The 14,844-nt window shown below is 37.5% G+C and overlaps 1 protein-coding gene across 5 annotated transcripts in view; it reads right to left on the reverse strand.

Annotated features, from left to right (window-relative positions):
* Positions 1-14,844, reverse strand: part of LOC129248302 (protein spire) — a 194,037-nt gene that overhangs the window by 115,861 nt on the left and 63,332 nt on the right. For all 5 annotated transcript variants that reach the window (XR_008582609.1, XM_054887796.1, XM_054887795.1 and 2 more), the window contains one exon: positions 11,247-11,287. Coding sequence is in view for 4 of the 5 variants with exons in the window: in XM_054887796.1 (XP_054743771.1) it covers positions 11,247-11,287 (41 nt within the window). In the remaining variant the exon portion in view is untranslated. The remainder of the gene's footprint in view (positions 1-11,246; positions 11,288-14,844) is intronic.

Below are 14,844 nucleotides of genomic sequence, written 5' to 3' on the forward strand. Positions count from 1 at the left end.
TCTCATTGCTAGATGTAAAGTACAAAGAATTATGGAGGACCGCAACTTATGAGTAATTTTATATTATATTTCTTGTCGATGACAGAATGCTTCTCAGTGTTTTTTTTCAGCGATTCTACTGGTAAGTAGAAGTATTCATTTCATTAAAATATTGAATATTAAAAACCACAAATGGCGTCTGTCTGTCACTGCAATTTTACTGCAAGTACATACGAATGTATTTCCCTAACCCACATAGAAGTACCCAGCAGGAAAATCTTTTACAGAGCGCGAAAGCGTGAGCGGCGCTAGTTTCTTGTATTTTTGTTCCAATAACCACAAGTCACATATGAATTTGACATGATTATGCCTCTCAAAGTGTTATCTGCTCCTCCTTACTTTTGACAAAAGCCACTGGTAAATGAAAGTAGGGAACATTTGCAGAACAACTTTTTGGTAGGCTTAGAAATAGTTTTTGATTTGCGGAATTGAATTTTGTTACAATCATTGCAATTTGCCGCCCCAGCTCCACGTGAGTTTTGGCCAGTTGCACATAAGACCTTCATGTGATCCGTTCTTTTGAGCACTCTCTGCAGGTTCTCATCTTTTTAACTGTAGGTTAGGTAGGATAAATGGCTCGCAATGGGAGGGGCCCACTTGGAGAAAGAATAAAAGTTCGTCCATTGTGATGCTATACCGAGGAAAAACAGAGGAGAAAAATCGAAAAGGGCGAAAAAAGTAAGACGAGATTTTGGATTGGAGAATTATTGGATTAACCACCTCAATCTGCTGATGAAATCCACCAGGTGTGTGATATCCAAACTTGCTATATCCGTAGGTGTAGCAAAAAACTGAGAGCCCAGATGTCTGAAACTTATCCTGACGAGAGCAGGGCAACTGAAAAAATATGCCTCATCCTCTTAACAACTTCTGCAGCAAGAAGTTAAAGCAACTCCAAGTCTCATTGCATGAATACCTAGCAGACAATGTCCGGTAAGGTTACTTACAAAATTCGAGAGCTGCGGGTTTTTTACACTCAGAAGTTCCGTCGAGCGCCTCCGATCTACCCGTGGCCAGAAGTATGTCGCGACTTTGCACATTTGCGTACTAGCATAGCGCTCGCTGAGTTGACGAGAGGCTCATCTTTCCAGGAGCAGGCCACAGATTCTGAAGGGAACCTCAATCCTCTCATTTCACGGTGAAATCGTCTCCAGGGTCCCCTGCCTAGCCAACTCATCAGCCCAGCAGTTTCTCACTATATATACACTGTGACCGGGAACCCAAATGAGCCTAAAATCGAAGTATTCCGATGAAGTCGAGTGAGAAATCAATCAATCTGCGATTCATTTCGAATGCAGAAACAACGCGCCCAGAACTTTAATTGCCGCCTGGCTGTCGGGTAGACATTTAACTCCCTTACAGTAATTACTGAAGTAAGTAACTGTAACAGTAAGCTTTTTCCATTTCGGCCTATCTCGACCTTGATCTACCTCTTGCCTTTTTTACTCTCGAGGAGTCGATTCTCATAACTCAACTTTTCGAGTTGTTTTCATTTCGACGACTTTGTTCTTTCACTCATTGTCGGATTTAGACCCGTAATTTAAGAGACGCCATGAATTTTTTATATTTATGAAGGTTTATTGTATTCAAATACTCTCCCGATAAAAAATATGGAATTTCACAATGAGTTAATAGAAATTTATATATAAAAATAAAAATTTGCTTTTTTGTACTTTCGAATTTTTTAAAAAACTTAGCAAGAAAATTGGGGTCTTTCTAAGTGACAAAAATTTAGAACCAGACTGGTTTGAATACGAGAAAAAAACTAGAAAGTTTTCTACTGCGTAATGCCCTGCTACATGCAAACAAGGGATATACATTTTTCATTCTTGCGATCCCGGAATTTAGATATTGTTTGCGAAGGTCTCCTACCGTACAGTAAGAACATACAAATCCCGAAAAGTCGGGAGTGTTAACAAAAAATCGCGGTATACCTGAACCGACATCTCTAGTACAAACTCACACATAAATACATCCTGCTTAATTATAAATGCATACCACACACACATACATACATACAAAGACCGATTATATACTTATATACATACATACAAAGACCGATTATAAGTCAAATAAATACTAAATGAATCAGATTCATTTCCTCAAAGCCAGTGCGCCACAATACCTTTGAAAACAAGTAGAAAATTTGTACTTTGAGCAAATCGCACAAATGTAATGGAAAATACTTTTGCCAGCCACTTTGCCACAAATCGACATCAGATCAGCAGCATCGAAGAGGAAATCGCAAGAAAAATCTCTTTGCGTTGCGTCTCAAAGGGGGACAAGGCGGAGGCCGTGCTGGCGGCTGGCGCAGCAACCACACACCAGCCAATTCAACTTGCAGCGCGATTAACCAACTGTCTATTTCATCCGCAGCGGCTATAGCTGTGGTACGATTATGCAGTTGCTGTTGTTGATGTTGCATCTGTTCGCAGCCATTTAATGCGTGCTGAGATTTCAATTTCCATTTTTCTCTAATATTTCGAATTGCATAATAATGGATTAGGAAGGGAAAACAATTATGGAAAAATCATTTGATATCTACACACACACACACACAGGCGCAGAAGCATTTTTTCAATAACTTCTATGCAGTGGTAGACAAATGTGTATGTAAGTGTGTATGCCTGTATGTGTGTATGGGCACGAATACGCATGGCTGCGGTTAGTTCCGTCTTCATGAGCAACAGTTAGTATGTTGACTGAGTGACTGATTGATTGACTGATTGCCTGTGGGTAGATAAGTAGGCAGATAGAGCAGAGTGCCCAGATGCCAGGCAGTAGGCGCTCACAGCTCAGGTTGGGTTTTGCGACTTCACTGCTTGCCATCATTCATTTACGGATTACGTAATGGTGGTGACGACGCACTGACGCACGACTTGCTGAAACCTACTCGCACACCACAGCTGCCATACATATGTGGCATGCCACGCCGCCTGCCACTGCCGCCTGTGCGCTCGAAATGCAATGTTGCATTGATAATTCGCTTTGTTGATTTAATTCCGCGTCTGCTCGACATTTGCATGCGCACACATACACATACGAGTATGTGCAAATATAACTGTGTATGTATATTATGTAAAAGCATTACTTATCTACGAGCTTTGTTGACAAATGTGATTACAGAAACGATTTGTGTGACAATCACAAAGGTCAAATTCATTTGCAGTTTGAGTCTGAAATTTATTTCTTTATTGGTTTTGGTGGCTTGTTCTATTTAGAAGCAAACATTGGGTGGCTGCATTGATACTGAAAACAGACAACTTCGTTTAAGGCAAAAACAAAAAAAAAAAATCGAAAACTTTATAAATAGAAAATTCATATAGAAATCTATTTTTATAAAAACTTTACAAATAGAAAATTCATACAGAAGTCTATTTTTATGAAAATTTTAATAAGATTTAATTTTTTACCACAATTTTTTGTTGGTTTTTTGAATAAATAACATTAAACATTTTTTATTATTTTTGTTGCTGTTTTTTTAAATAAAGCTTTAAGTATTTAAAGAAAGAGCTTTAAAATCCAACACAACTAACTTCGGTAAAAAAAAAAATTCGGACGCTTTAGAAATAGAAAATTCATACAGAAATACTTCACAAAAATTTTAAAAACATTTATTTTTTTTATTATTACAATTTTTGGTTTATTTTTTGTTTGTAATAAAACCCTAAGCATTAAAGAAAAAGGTGTCGTTTTGGGTCTGAAAAATGTTGCTAATCGAACGCCTAAGGTGTAATTCGGTTTTTTTTTCGCTGAAACCTTTTAGTATGAAATTTTTGAATCAAGTAATAGTATAAAACGGAGGTTGCCATAGCCGAATGTTTAGTGCGTGATTACTATTCGGAAGTGTACAGGTTCAAATCTGAAGACATGAAACTCGAAATGATGGGCAAAGCGGTCGCCTCTAGGCAGGCAATGGCAAACAGCCGAGTGTATTTCTGCCGTGGAAAACATACTCATAAAAAGCTCCTCCACCTGAGGACGTACACAACAAATAGGGGGAGGAGCTCGGAGGAGCCCAAACACCCAATAAAAGGTTTATACCTTTATCCCTTGATTTACACGGTAGCTACGTTCTTGGGAAAGTCGTGCAAAACGAAATCGTTTAAAACGAGACACAAAGTTCATACAAAGTAGACGGATATGTTCAGCAAACCTGGAAACCATGTAAATCGATCAAAATCGAGCTTAAGAAGCCAATCCAAAGTGGAAGATATGTTCATTATAATCGTGTAAAATGAGTTTTCAAGCCATGCCTTGCTTGCACTAAATTCTTTAGTAGATGGCGTATGTTGTTCTTCCTTTAAAGCGCTAATAATTTTAAGCGCTTTGTATCTTATCGAATTAGAATCAACCAGTACTTTGTTTACTATTGTCCTCTATCCAAATTATTAGCGCTTTTTCTACAGCTTCTGTTAAATCATATCCATGATATGTGGCACATTTTGCGTTTGCAGTTCCTCCGGCTACACTTTGCGAATATTTAGAGGATTCGATTCGCTTTATTGTCCTTACAGTCGCCCCATTCCGTTCATATTCTTTTGCTGTGGATGTTGAGCCTTATCCAGATTTTAGTTTGTCTAAAACTTCAATCATTTCTCCAATTTCTACACAATGAGAACTTTCGTTTTTTCTAAAGGGATGAAAGTTACAACATTCTTCGAATCGCACGCCCCCGCACAACAGTAACAAAAGATGATAACAGTAAAGGTCATTGCCAATAAAAACAAATACAAATTAGAACTTGGGGAATGAAAACATTTAATTAAAACTGGCTAATTGGCATTTATTAGCTAATGCAAACATTCCATTAGTGTTCGTACTTATATTGCAGTTACGGCATTTTGCAGCAATGTTCGTAATTGCACACCAACAACAACAACATGCACTTTAGTAGTATTTGAGATACAAAACTAGCGCATAAATAGCAAAAAACTTTGCCATACAAGAAATAATTCTAATTGCAATTGCATGCCAACAACATCAAGCTACATTGTTGCTGTTGTTGTGGCGATGCTTATCACGCACAGCTGCCAAAAGCAAGAATAAAACTGAAAATTAAAAAAAAAAAAAATTAAATGAGTTGACTAAAACAGGCAGCCAAACCAGACTAATACTTACACTTAGATACACATAAGTATGAGAACCCTGTAGGGAAAATACTACTTGTGAATACTGCCAGTTAACTTTTCAGCTCAACCAGTTGGTGCTCCGTCGTTTTTCCGCTTTATTATTATTACGAATAGTCATCGATGTGTAATTATTGTGAGGAAAACACTTAAATCAAGCGACAAGTGCGATTTCTCGCTATAAAGGGTTTTCCAATAACACATGTTATTTTGAATGACAAGTAGAAACTACGCCACTAATAAAAATGGAACGACACACGCTTAAACAACGCATTGAGATTATTAAAATTCACTATAAAAATGGTGAAAATTTGGCAGAGATGGTTCGTAAAACTCGAACATTTTTGGGTCATCGTGAAGCACCTTGTCGAACCGCAATACAGAAATTGGTGAAAAAATTCGAGCTGTTGGGCCAAGTTAGTGATGTGAAAAATAAAACCCGTGCACCTCCCTCAAGAACAGCCGAAAATATTCCTGTTGTAGCCGAAAGTGTTGAAGAAAACCCAGGTTTGTCCATTCCTCATCGTTCTTTGGAATTAGATATTCCACAAACGTCATTACGCCTTATTTTGCATAAAGATTTGGGTCTTAAGGCTTATAAAGTCCAGTTAACACAAGAACACACGTCGGCCGATCATCAACAACGTCGTGTATTTGCTGATTGGGTCGTTGGAATGCATGAAAATTATCCGGAATTCCATCGAAAAATCATTGGTGCGGTTTATGGTCCGGTGGAGTCATTGGACCTTATTTTTTCGAAAATGAATTTGGAGCAACAGTTATGGTGAATGAATTGCGCTATCAAGAGATGATTAACGATTTTGTATGGCCGGAATTGGATGGTATTGATCTGGACAACGTTTATTTTCAACAAGACGTCGCTACGTGCCACACAAGCAACAAAAGCATTGATCATAACACCTCTTATTGGAAAACCCTTTAGATTTAAGCTCGTTGAACGATTTTTTCGGTCTCATGCGATCGACCCAACCATATTTTAATTTCTTAATATCGGCCTAGCGGCCGCCGTAGCCGAATCAGTTGGTGTGTGACTACCATTCGGAAGTGCATAGGCTCGAATATCCGTGCATGAAACAACAAAATGATAGAGTTAAGGCCGGCGGGCCAATTAGATGTCCTAAATTCAGTAGTTTTCGCGAAGCGTTGTAGGATGAGAAAAAAAACAATTAGCCAAATGAAGTTTTGGGGATAGTTTAATATATATTTGAACTAAAAAAAAAAATTTGTACAATCTCCAACAATATATTGTAAGCCGAGTTATCAATAGATTCCCAGAGCGCCTTGCCACTGAAGTATCCAACTTGTGTACAAGATACAACTTGCAATTTTCATCTTAAAACAAAAAAAAAAAAGATTATTAATTTTGATGTAATTATCTTCGATGTGAACTAAGAAAATTGGGAGAAACACGTAAAATTCGAATTTTTGGGGAAGGTAGAAAAAATAAAGTGGTTTTTCAAGGAAAAAAAAATTTTTCAACTGGGTAAAAGAGTCGCTTAAAAAAAGTTTTTGGATGTTTTTTTTAGTTCACATAGAAGAGAAAACAATACTGAAGATAACGCATTTTGAATGAAATGGATAGCTCGTTTAGTTTTTTTGCAATCGTGTACACAAATTAGGTAAAATCGTGAAAATGAAAAGCCGGGAAAACGCGCTTCAAAGTTTCAAAGTAAGCGCACAGTTGCTTGACGCCGCACTACGCTCGGCTCTGTAGCTCTGCAAATACTTGGAATTTAACTCTGAAAATTTGTGTCTCATGTTCTTGAATATCTAAGCTATTGATTTCAGGAAAAAAAAAAATCGATTTTTTCGACCTTTTAATTGGCCCGCCGGGATTAATAAAGTTTTTTCTATAATTTAAAACTTTATTTAAGATGTTTCGGGTTCTTCCATTTGGGCCGTTTTGTTGTATAATCGATTGCCATTTTAGGGGTAGCTTCATAATGCCTCTCTCATAGAAGTCCTGGCCCTTATTGGCGAAAAACTCTAGTAATCGATTTTCACAATCTTCTCTTGATACCAATTTTTTATCACTCAGGAAGTTTTGCAATGTGAGGAAAACGTGGTAATCGCTTGGTGCCAGGTAAGGACTGGTGGATGCATTAAAGTTTTCAACCAAACTCCTGGAGTTTTTGGCGAGTCACTACAGACGTGTGTGGCTTGAGTTGCCCCGAACACAACATCTACAACGCCTCTGGTGTTGGCCACTTTTGGCCGTTTCTGGTCAATCACCACCTTCAAACGTTCCAGTTGTTAATAATAAAGATCTGGCCATACGGAACCAACTCATAATAAATTATTCCTTTCAAGTCACGTCAAACACGCAGTAGAATCTTCCTGGCCGTTAGTCCTGGTTTCGCCACCGTTTGAGCTGCTTCATCACGCTTTATTCTCGATCGTTTTCGCACAATATTCCGACAATTAACCGACCTGACATTAGACTCAAAGATCAGTAGTTTGGTGTTTCTAGACATCTGTTGCGTGCGCCATTTGGAGCTAAACCTGCTGAATGCGGTCTGTGCTTTCTCTATTCGCTCTTGCGAATGCAGGATCCAGTGCAGGTATTAGATCCTGCATTCGCAACGATAAACTGCCAAGGTAAGTAAAGGAGTTTATTTGCTCGATTGGACATGCATTTATGGTGAAGTTGGCAGTCAATGACTAACTAACATAATTTTTTCTATTAAATGCTTTTATATGTTTGGCTTTTCCCTACAGGGAAGTCATGTTTTTACACATACATACACAGGCGTGCATTTTCTTCATGTTTATCATTCCATATATACACAAGTTAATATTTTCATATAGCAAAATATTTCAAAGCCAAGAACACTTTGTTGTGGCAGATATTTTTTTCAATGCATTTCCCTTTTATTGTTCTGCTGTTGCTACTGTTGATTTTCTATGTGCAACAGCAACAAAGTTTCATATTTCAAGCCTGGAAATGTGAGTGGCTGATTGCGGTGACAAAAGCAAATCAAAAAAAAAAAAAAAAACGGGGAAAAAACAAAAAAATAAAAAAAAAAATAACAGCATTTAGCTACGGACTATGAGGCAAAGCACCTCTTTGCTCTGGGTGAGCAACGGTGTAGAACAGCACAGCCACCAGCTCGACTCAGTCTGCACTAAGTGCGCGCACTCGCACACAAACACACACTTACATATCCGCAAATCTAGAGTTTCACTTAATGGGGCAGGTAATTGAACTATTGCGCACTTGCCACAAATAAACCAAACTACCCACAGGCCACCGATTTTGAGCCACCAATAAATGAATAATGGCGCACTTGGTAGCTTTTGTTTCAGCTGTAATTCATTTTTCCATGTTGGTTGATTTTATTGGCAATTATTTAATAAAAGCAAATTGTGTGGCCGTATAAATAAACAATGCAGCTGTTGATTACAAAAACAAAACGAGAAAAAAAAAACAAAAAAATAAAAAAAAAAATTAATATAAGAGAAAAATAGCTGAGGCAAATTAGAATGAAAAAGTTTTGGTTCGTCCGAGTTATTGTCTGTCTGTTGGGTGCCAGATGTCAGGGCAAACAACAACTGTCGCAGTATTTTTCATTGTTAAGGTCACAGACAATGACGTTTTTTATGGGAATTAAATATATTTTTGCACTTGAAATGATGTACAATAATTTATTCTCCAAGTAATAATGATAATATTAATAATAGTAATGCAAATGTCTGCGTATGTATGCGTGTGAGCTTAAAAGTTTGAAATATGGCATCATACATTTAACACTGGTTTACAAATAATTAATAATTTTTTATTGTTTCGAAAGAGAACCAAAGCAATTCGTATGTAAAATCGCTCGCCGATTCCGAAAATGCATATTTTTACTCTAAGCGGAATCAGTCTTGTTTCTATGTCTTTGTGAAGTTTTTTATTAAACCCTCTTGAAAATACATCAGATTTTATAAATACAAAAAAATACAATTTTAAATAAATTTTTTTTTTTCATTATTGAAGTTTTCAAGGGCAACATCCCTTAGGTTGTCATTCAAGTCTAATGCCACTATTCCTTCACGCAGTCCTTGGAGCAATTTTGTGGCGCTATTAATATGCAGTTTTTTAATTCAACTAGTCATATCACAAAAATCATTTATTTGTTGGCCACTTGCTGAAAAAAGAATTTCAATTGGACGATTGGACGATTTCTTTTTAATGCGCGTCTTACATTTTTTTCTAGATATGTTAGGTTAATGAAGTCAGGGCTGAAAGTTTTGAAGAAGCATTGGCTTTACTTAGTCGATAGGCTGCTAGTTTCGACCTTTGAGTCAACTCTGCCAAAACGGAACTTAAAGAAAATATAAAACTTCAAAACTTCTAGGAGGTCTAGATTAAAAAAACCAGTTTCCTACACACTCGTCGGAAGTCAAGTATCCTAGTGTAATACATAGTTGATTCAAGCTTCATTGGAAGCTGCACACCGAAAAACGAGTTAAGAAAGCCAGTAAGCCAGTACGGATTTCTCCTCCTGTAAATCTATGTTCGGTAAAAAAATCGGGTCTCAAGCCACATGTCGTATTCTGGATGTACAACTAAGTGGTTCTGCCAATTTTATCATATGGTTGCCCAGTTTGGTGGGTAGCTTTTCGGAACACCACTAAATTAGAGAGAGTGTAGAGGTCTGCATGCATAGGCATCACAGGAGCGTGTAGAACATGCCCCACTGCCGTCCTCGACATCATTCTGTACTTACTCCCCGCTGATGTTGAAATTCAATCTGTTGCGCTCAAGCGAGAGAGTCTGCACGGACATAGATAGGTATCTCTGTTTTCACCGAGGAATACAAGATGGAATGTGAAGCTGGAGCGGAGGTTTTCTCTAGATTAGCCAATATTTCAGTATCCTTTAAACTACCGAAGAAAACTAGTAATATTTTTCAAGCTGAGGTTTTTGCGATACAGCAGGCATGCAAAATACCTAGGAAACAGTGTTCGGAGACAGACACAAATGTATTTTCCAATAGTCAAGCAAAAACACTTTGGCCTCAGGAGAAGAACGCTTAAACTGCTAGGGATGCCTCGCCATGCAATTTCAATAGCAAAACTCTTGCGGAGAAGCTTGCACTTCTGTACAACCTCCATTGCAAAAGCGGGAGGATCCGCCAGAGACAGAGACTGTCTGGGTCTTAGCAATTCCTGTGGCTTTTTCTTGTTTATTTGTGGCCACAGTAACCTAGCTGTTACTCATGTGCCTTCATCTCTCCATGACCTACTGGCCTCTTGGATAATTTTATAATTAAGTATTAGTTTGCTCGTGGCCATAGGGATCTTACTGGTATTTCTATCACTGAGCAGTTGAAGAGTAGTACCTTTCCTGACCAGCTCATCGGCTTTACAATTTCGCTCAATGTCTCTGTGCCCCGAAACTCAAAGGAGTTGAACCTTCAATACGACTCTAATATCATTCAGGGCTGTCTAGCGTTCCTCTGCAACCTTTGCTCTTGTATAGCCAGATTCATTGATTTAATGGTCGGCTGGCTATCCGAGAATAAATTTATTGCAGTTTTTGTTGAGGTATGCGCGTTTTTACAGCTAGAAATTCTGCGTGATAGTCGCTGCAGTAGTCTGGTAGCCGAACGGATAGTTCAAGTTCTAATTTCTTCGAAAATATTCCATAGTCAACCCTATCGTCTAGATTGGAACCATCTTTGTAGAAATTTAATTCTGCCCTTCTCCTTGACCTTGGTGTTTGTCCCTCTCTTCTTGATGGTACGCTGGTCCTGAATAGCTCGTCGAAGGTGAGTCTATTCGGAGTAAGCAAAATAGAGGCGTAGCCAAACCGCCGGCCTTTTCAAATCGCCTTACTATTACTACTTAGGCCTATTATGCAAAATTGTAATTAGCAAAGTAACGGATTTTTTCACTATCTTATGGCATCTTAAAGTTTTTATCATTTAAAACGTGTTTCAAATTTTTCGCACTAAGAAGAGTTACTTAATCTACCTTGAAGGTTTTGCAAGACACTTCCATATACACAAGGGTATATACCCACATACATACATAGATCCAAATTCATCCTTCACTTCATTTCGTACTCACCTTTTTGTGCGAAGCCACCAGAAATATATGATTATCATCACCTGCAAACAAAAACAAACAAATTTATTAAAAAAATGTACGGACTTTCGAAAAATTATCATCTTAAAAATAAGTAAAAATTAAGCCGCCAGAGCAAATATTTGGTTACAAAATCAGTCATCAACACTGCACTCAAAGTGCTCCAAGACAGCCTTCGAAAAATAAGTGCAGAGTGTGCCATCAGCAACAACAACAAAAACAACGCCATCAGCGTCAGAAACGCGCCAGTTGAAATTAAGTGAAGTGATGCTGTGCCTCAAGAGCCAACAATGAAAATATTATTAAAATTTTTATAAGATTAATCAGTGCCCAATGACATTTACGAGATCACGACAAATGCGCAAAACGTGATGTTATGCAGGAAGAAGCAGTGTGTGGACTACGGGGTACATAAACAGCCGCTTTAGGTAGGGCAAAGACGGCGATGCTGTATTTTTTGTGTGAGCTGTACTTCGACGCATTGCCTATGGCCCACATTGGACGGCTTGCAAATGAGTTTGCGAAAAGGTGTTTAATTTGCTAAATAAACACATACATACATACACACACACATAGAATAATGCATACACACAATTTGCCGGTAATGGCAAAGTAATGACTTTGGTAATGGTATTGGATTTCCGAGTTCACTGAACCAATCGTGCGCTTATTTACTTACTTTGCAGCGCGCGGAGTATTGGATATAACAAAATTATTTCAAATGTTAAAATATGCAATATTAATAACTTTAAGCCAATAAAAGTTGAAAGTCAGTTGGCGTGCGGAGTGGTGCGTTCACTGATGATGGCTATAAATCATTGAATTACGGTTTGCTGGTAATTGGTAATTGAAATGTTTTGCGAAACTCTGTGCCAGTCAACTGGAGTGTGTGGAGGTTTTTTCTTATGTGGGTACATATGTATGTATGTGTGCATGTGTGTTTGAAATATGCAAATGTGCTGACAATAAATTAACGCAAACGGGGAAGGGTAAATTCACGTACGCGAACTCATGCATAGGCACATACATAGGCGCTTATTCAATTGCTGGCAAAATAAAAAAAAATTGGAAAAAATTGAAAAATATTTATTGAGCAATTGGAATGCTGCTGAATTCTACTTTATTTTTCTAATTTTTTTCTATCTTTTTTATTAAAAACATTTTTTTATGCCTCATTTGTCATAATAAGCAAACCGTTATAATTCAAATTACGGCGCTTTTGCAAATGCTGGCAAACTCAAAAAACAAAAAGGAAAGATATTAAAAAATAGTTGTTGAAGAACTGGAATTATGCTGACCTTTGTTTTATTTTATATTTGGTTTTTAGTATAATTTTTTTGTATTTATTTTTTCATAATAAATTTTTTTTTACTTTTATTTAGTTTTTTAAGTTTTTTATTACTTTTATTTTTTTAACTGTTTTTTAATTCTTTTATTTTAATTTATCTATTTTATCGTTTTTTGTATTTATTTTTTATATTTAATTGTTTGGTTTTTACTTTTACTTTTATTCTTTTGGTTTAAATTTTTATTTAAAATGTTGTCTTATTTTTTTTTAATAATTTTTTTTCGTATTTTTTATTTTTAATGTTTTTTTGTTTACTCTTACTTTATACATATATACATTTTTTTAATCTTTTTTTAATTTTTTTTTTATTATTTTTTATATGTTTTTATTTTTCTTTTCTTTTTTTCTTTAAATTTTGTTTTAATTTTTAATATGTTTTAGTTGTAGTTGGGGGAATTATCGCCGCTTTTATGGTTACTTGGAGCAAATGAACTGCTGAAGAAATTTGACGGAGGGGCACCAAAACTAGTGGCATATGCTGAAAACAGTGAACGACGTACGCAGTCCCTTACCGCAGCCCCTAACGAGCACAAAAACTCATCCCGTGAGAACAACTGCGTTCTTTTAATTACATATTTTACACAATACATCGGTTTGTGTGTGTATGTGTTTGGTTGTATCTACACAATGTTGCCATTGATATTTTTGCTTACACACTTTTTCACACATCCGCGTTATCAGTTACAATTTTTCATTGTTTAATAAATCAAAGCCAAAAACCAACAAATGCAAATAGTTCATTTATCTATAATTAACATTATTCAACAGTGTTTTTAAGTTATTTTAATAAAAATTATAGCTTTTCTTAGTTTATTTTGTAAATGATTTCGAAATGTACTGCTTGGCAACACTGTGTGGTGAGAGAGCAATCAGCTGACAGGGTTCTACGGGAATTTTTAAAAATCCTGAGATAAAATCTATGATACGGAAGGAAGGAATTTTTCATTTACATGGGGTTCTCATTAGTTTGATCGTAACAGCTGACAGGGGACTGCGTTTACGTCGTTCACTGTTTTCAGCAATAGCTGTAGTAGTTACGGGAAAGTACCTGGACACCATCAGTAATGTGATGAATAACACACTCAAAACGGTACACCAATAGGCATCTCGCGCAGGGCTAGGGATAAACGCGGGAAAAACGAACATGGTACTTTTTACCAGGAAGTACAAGGTCCCGACGTGGAACCTACCGAATATAGGGAACAACGAACTACTTCTCAAAGATCATGCAAGGTACCTCGGAGTAATACTAGACAGTAAATTGCTGTGGAAGCACATTGTTGAGGAAAGGGTGAAAAAGGCCAGTAATGCGTTGTACGCATGTAAAAGAATGCTGGGCGTTACTTGGGGTCTATTACCCTCTCTGATGCATTGGTGCTATACGGCAGTAGTTAGACCGATATTGCTGTATGGGGCCTTAGTATGGTGAACTGCGACAACAAAACTGACATACTTAATGCCACTAGAAAGGATTCAACGACTCGCTGCTCTGTGCATAACAGGAGCGATGAAAACCACTCCAACGGCGGCGCTGGAAATGATACTCAGCATGCCACCTATTGACCTTATGGCGGGAAACCTGGCAGCGAAATCCGCGAGGAGGTTGGTGGCTGCTGGAGTATTCAACTGCAGAACCTTCGGTCACAGCTCAATAGGAAAGTGGAGTTCAGGTTGCACAGACTACATGACTCCGTACTTTAATTGGGAGAGAAGGTTTCGTGCTACAATTGAAGAGGAGGGATGCACAAAAGCATGAAGCCTAGCCATAGGGCTTTTCATATCTATACATACGGCTCCACTCCGTCGAGCGGGCATTTACTGCTCAAAACTAGGGATAAGGCAGCCTATCAAACTGCCAGACTACATCAATATTTTCCAAGCGGAAGTGTTTGTTGTGGAGAAAGCCGCGGAGCTAGTCTACACTAGAACAAGAAAGAACTCAACAATTAATAAATACGTGTACAGTCAAGCAGCAATAAAAGCAATAAGCTCTCATTGTATTATGCCCAAAAATGTTCAATGGAGCAGGGAGGCTAGCCGCAAACAATAGGCTGCATATCTATTGGGTACCTGGTCACAAAGGCATTGTGGGAAACGAAATAGTAGATGAGATAGCAAAAAGTGCTGTTAGACTACCATTTGAACAAGAGAACGACATACTAAAACAGCTAAATTATACAACGAAATGGACGACTACATGAAAAAGCGAGTGGAAGCTAGGTGGACTAATCT

The sequence above is a fragment of the Anastrepha obliqua genome, chromosome 5 (assembly GCF_027943255.1).
Source record: "Anastrepha obliqua isolate idAnaObli1 chromosome 5, idAnaObli1_1.0, whole genome shotgun sequence".
NCBI classification, from domain to species: Eukaryota; Metazoa; Arthropoda; class Insecta; order Diptera; family Tephritidae; genus Anastrepha; species Anastrepha obliqua.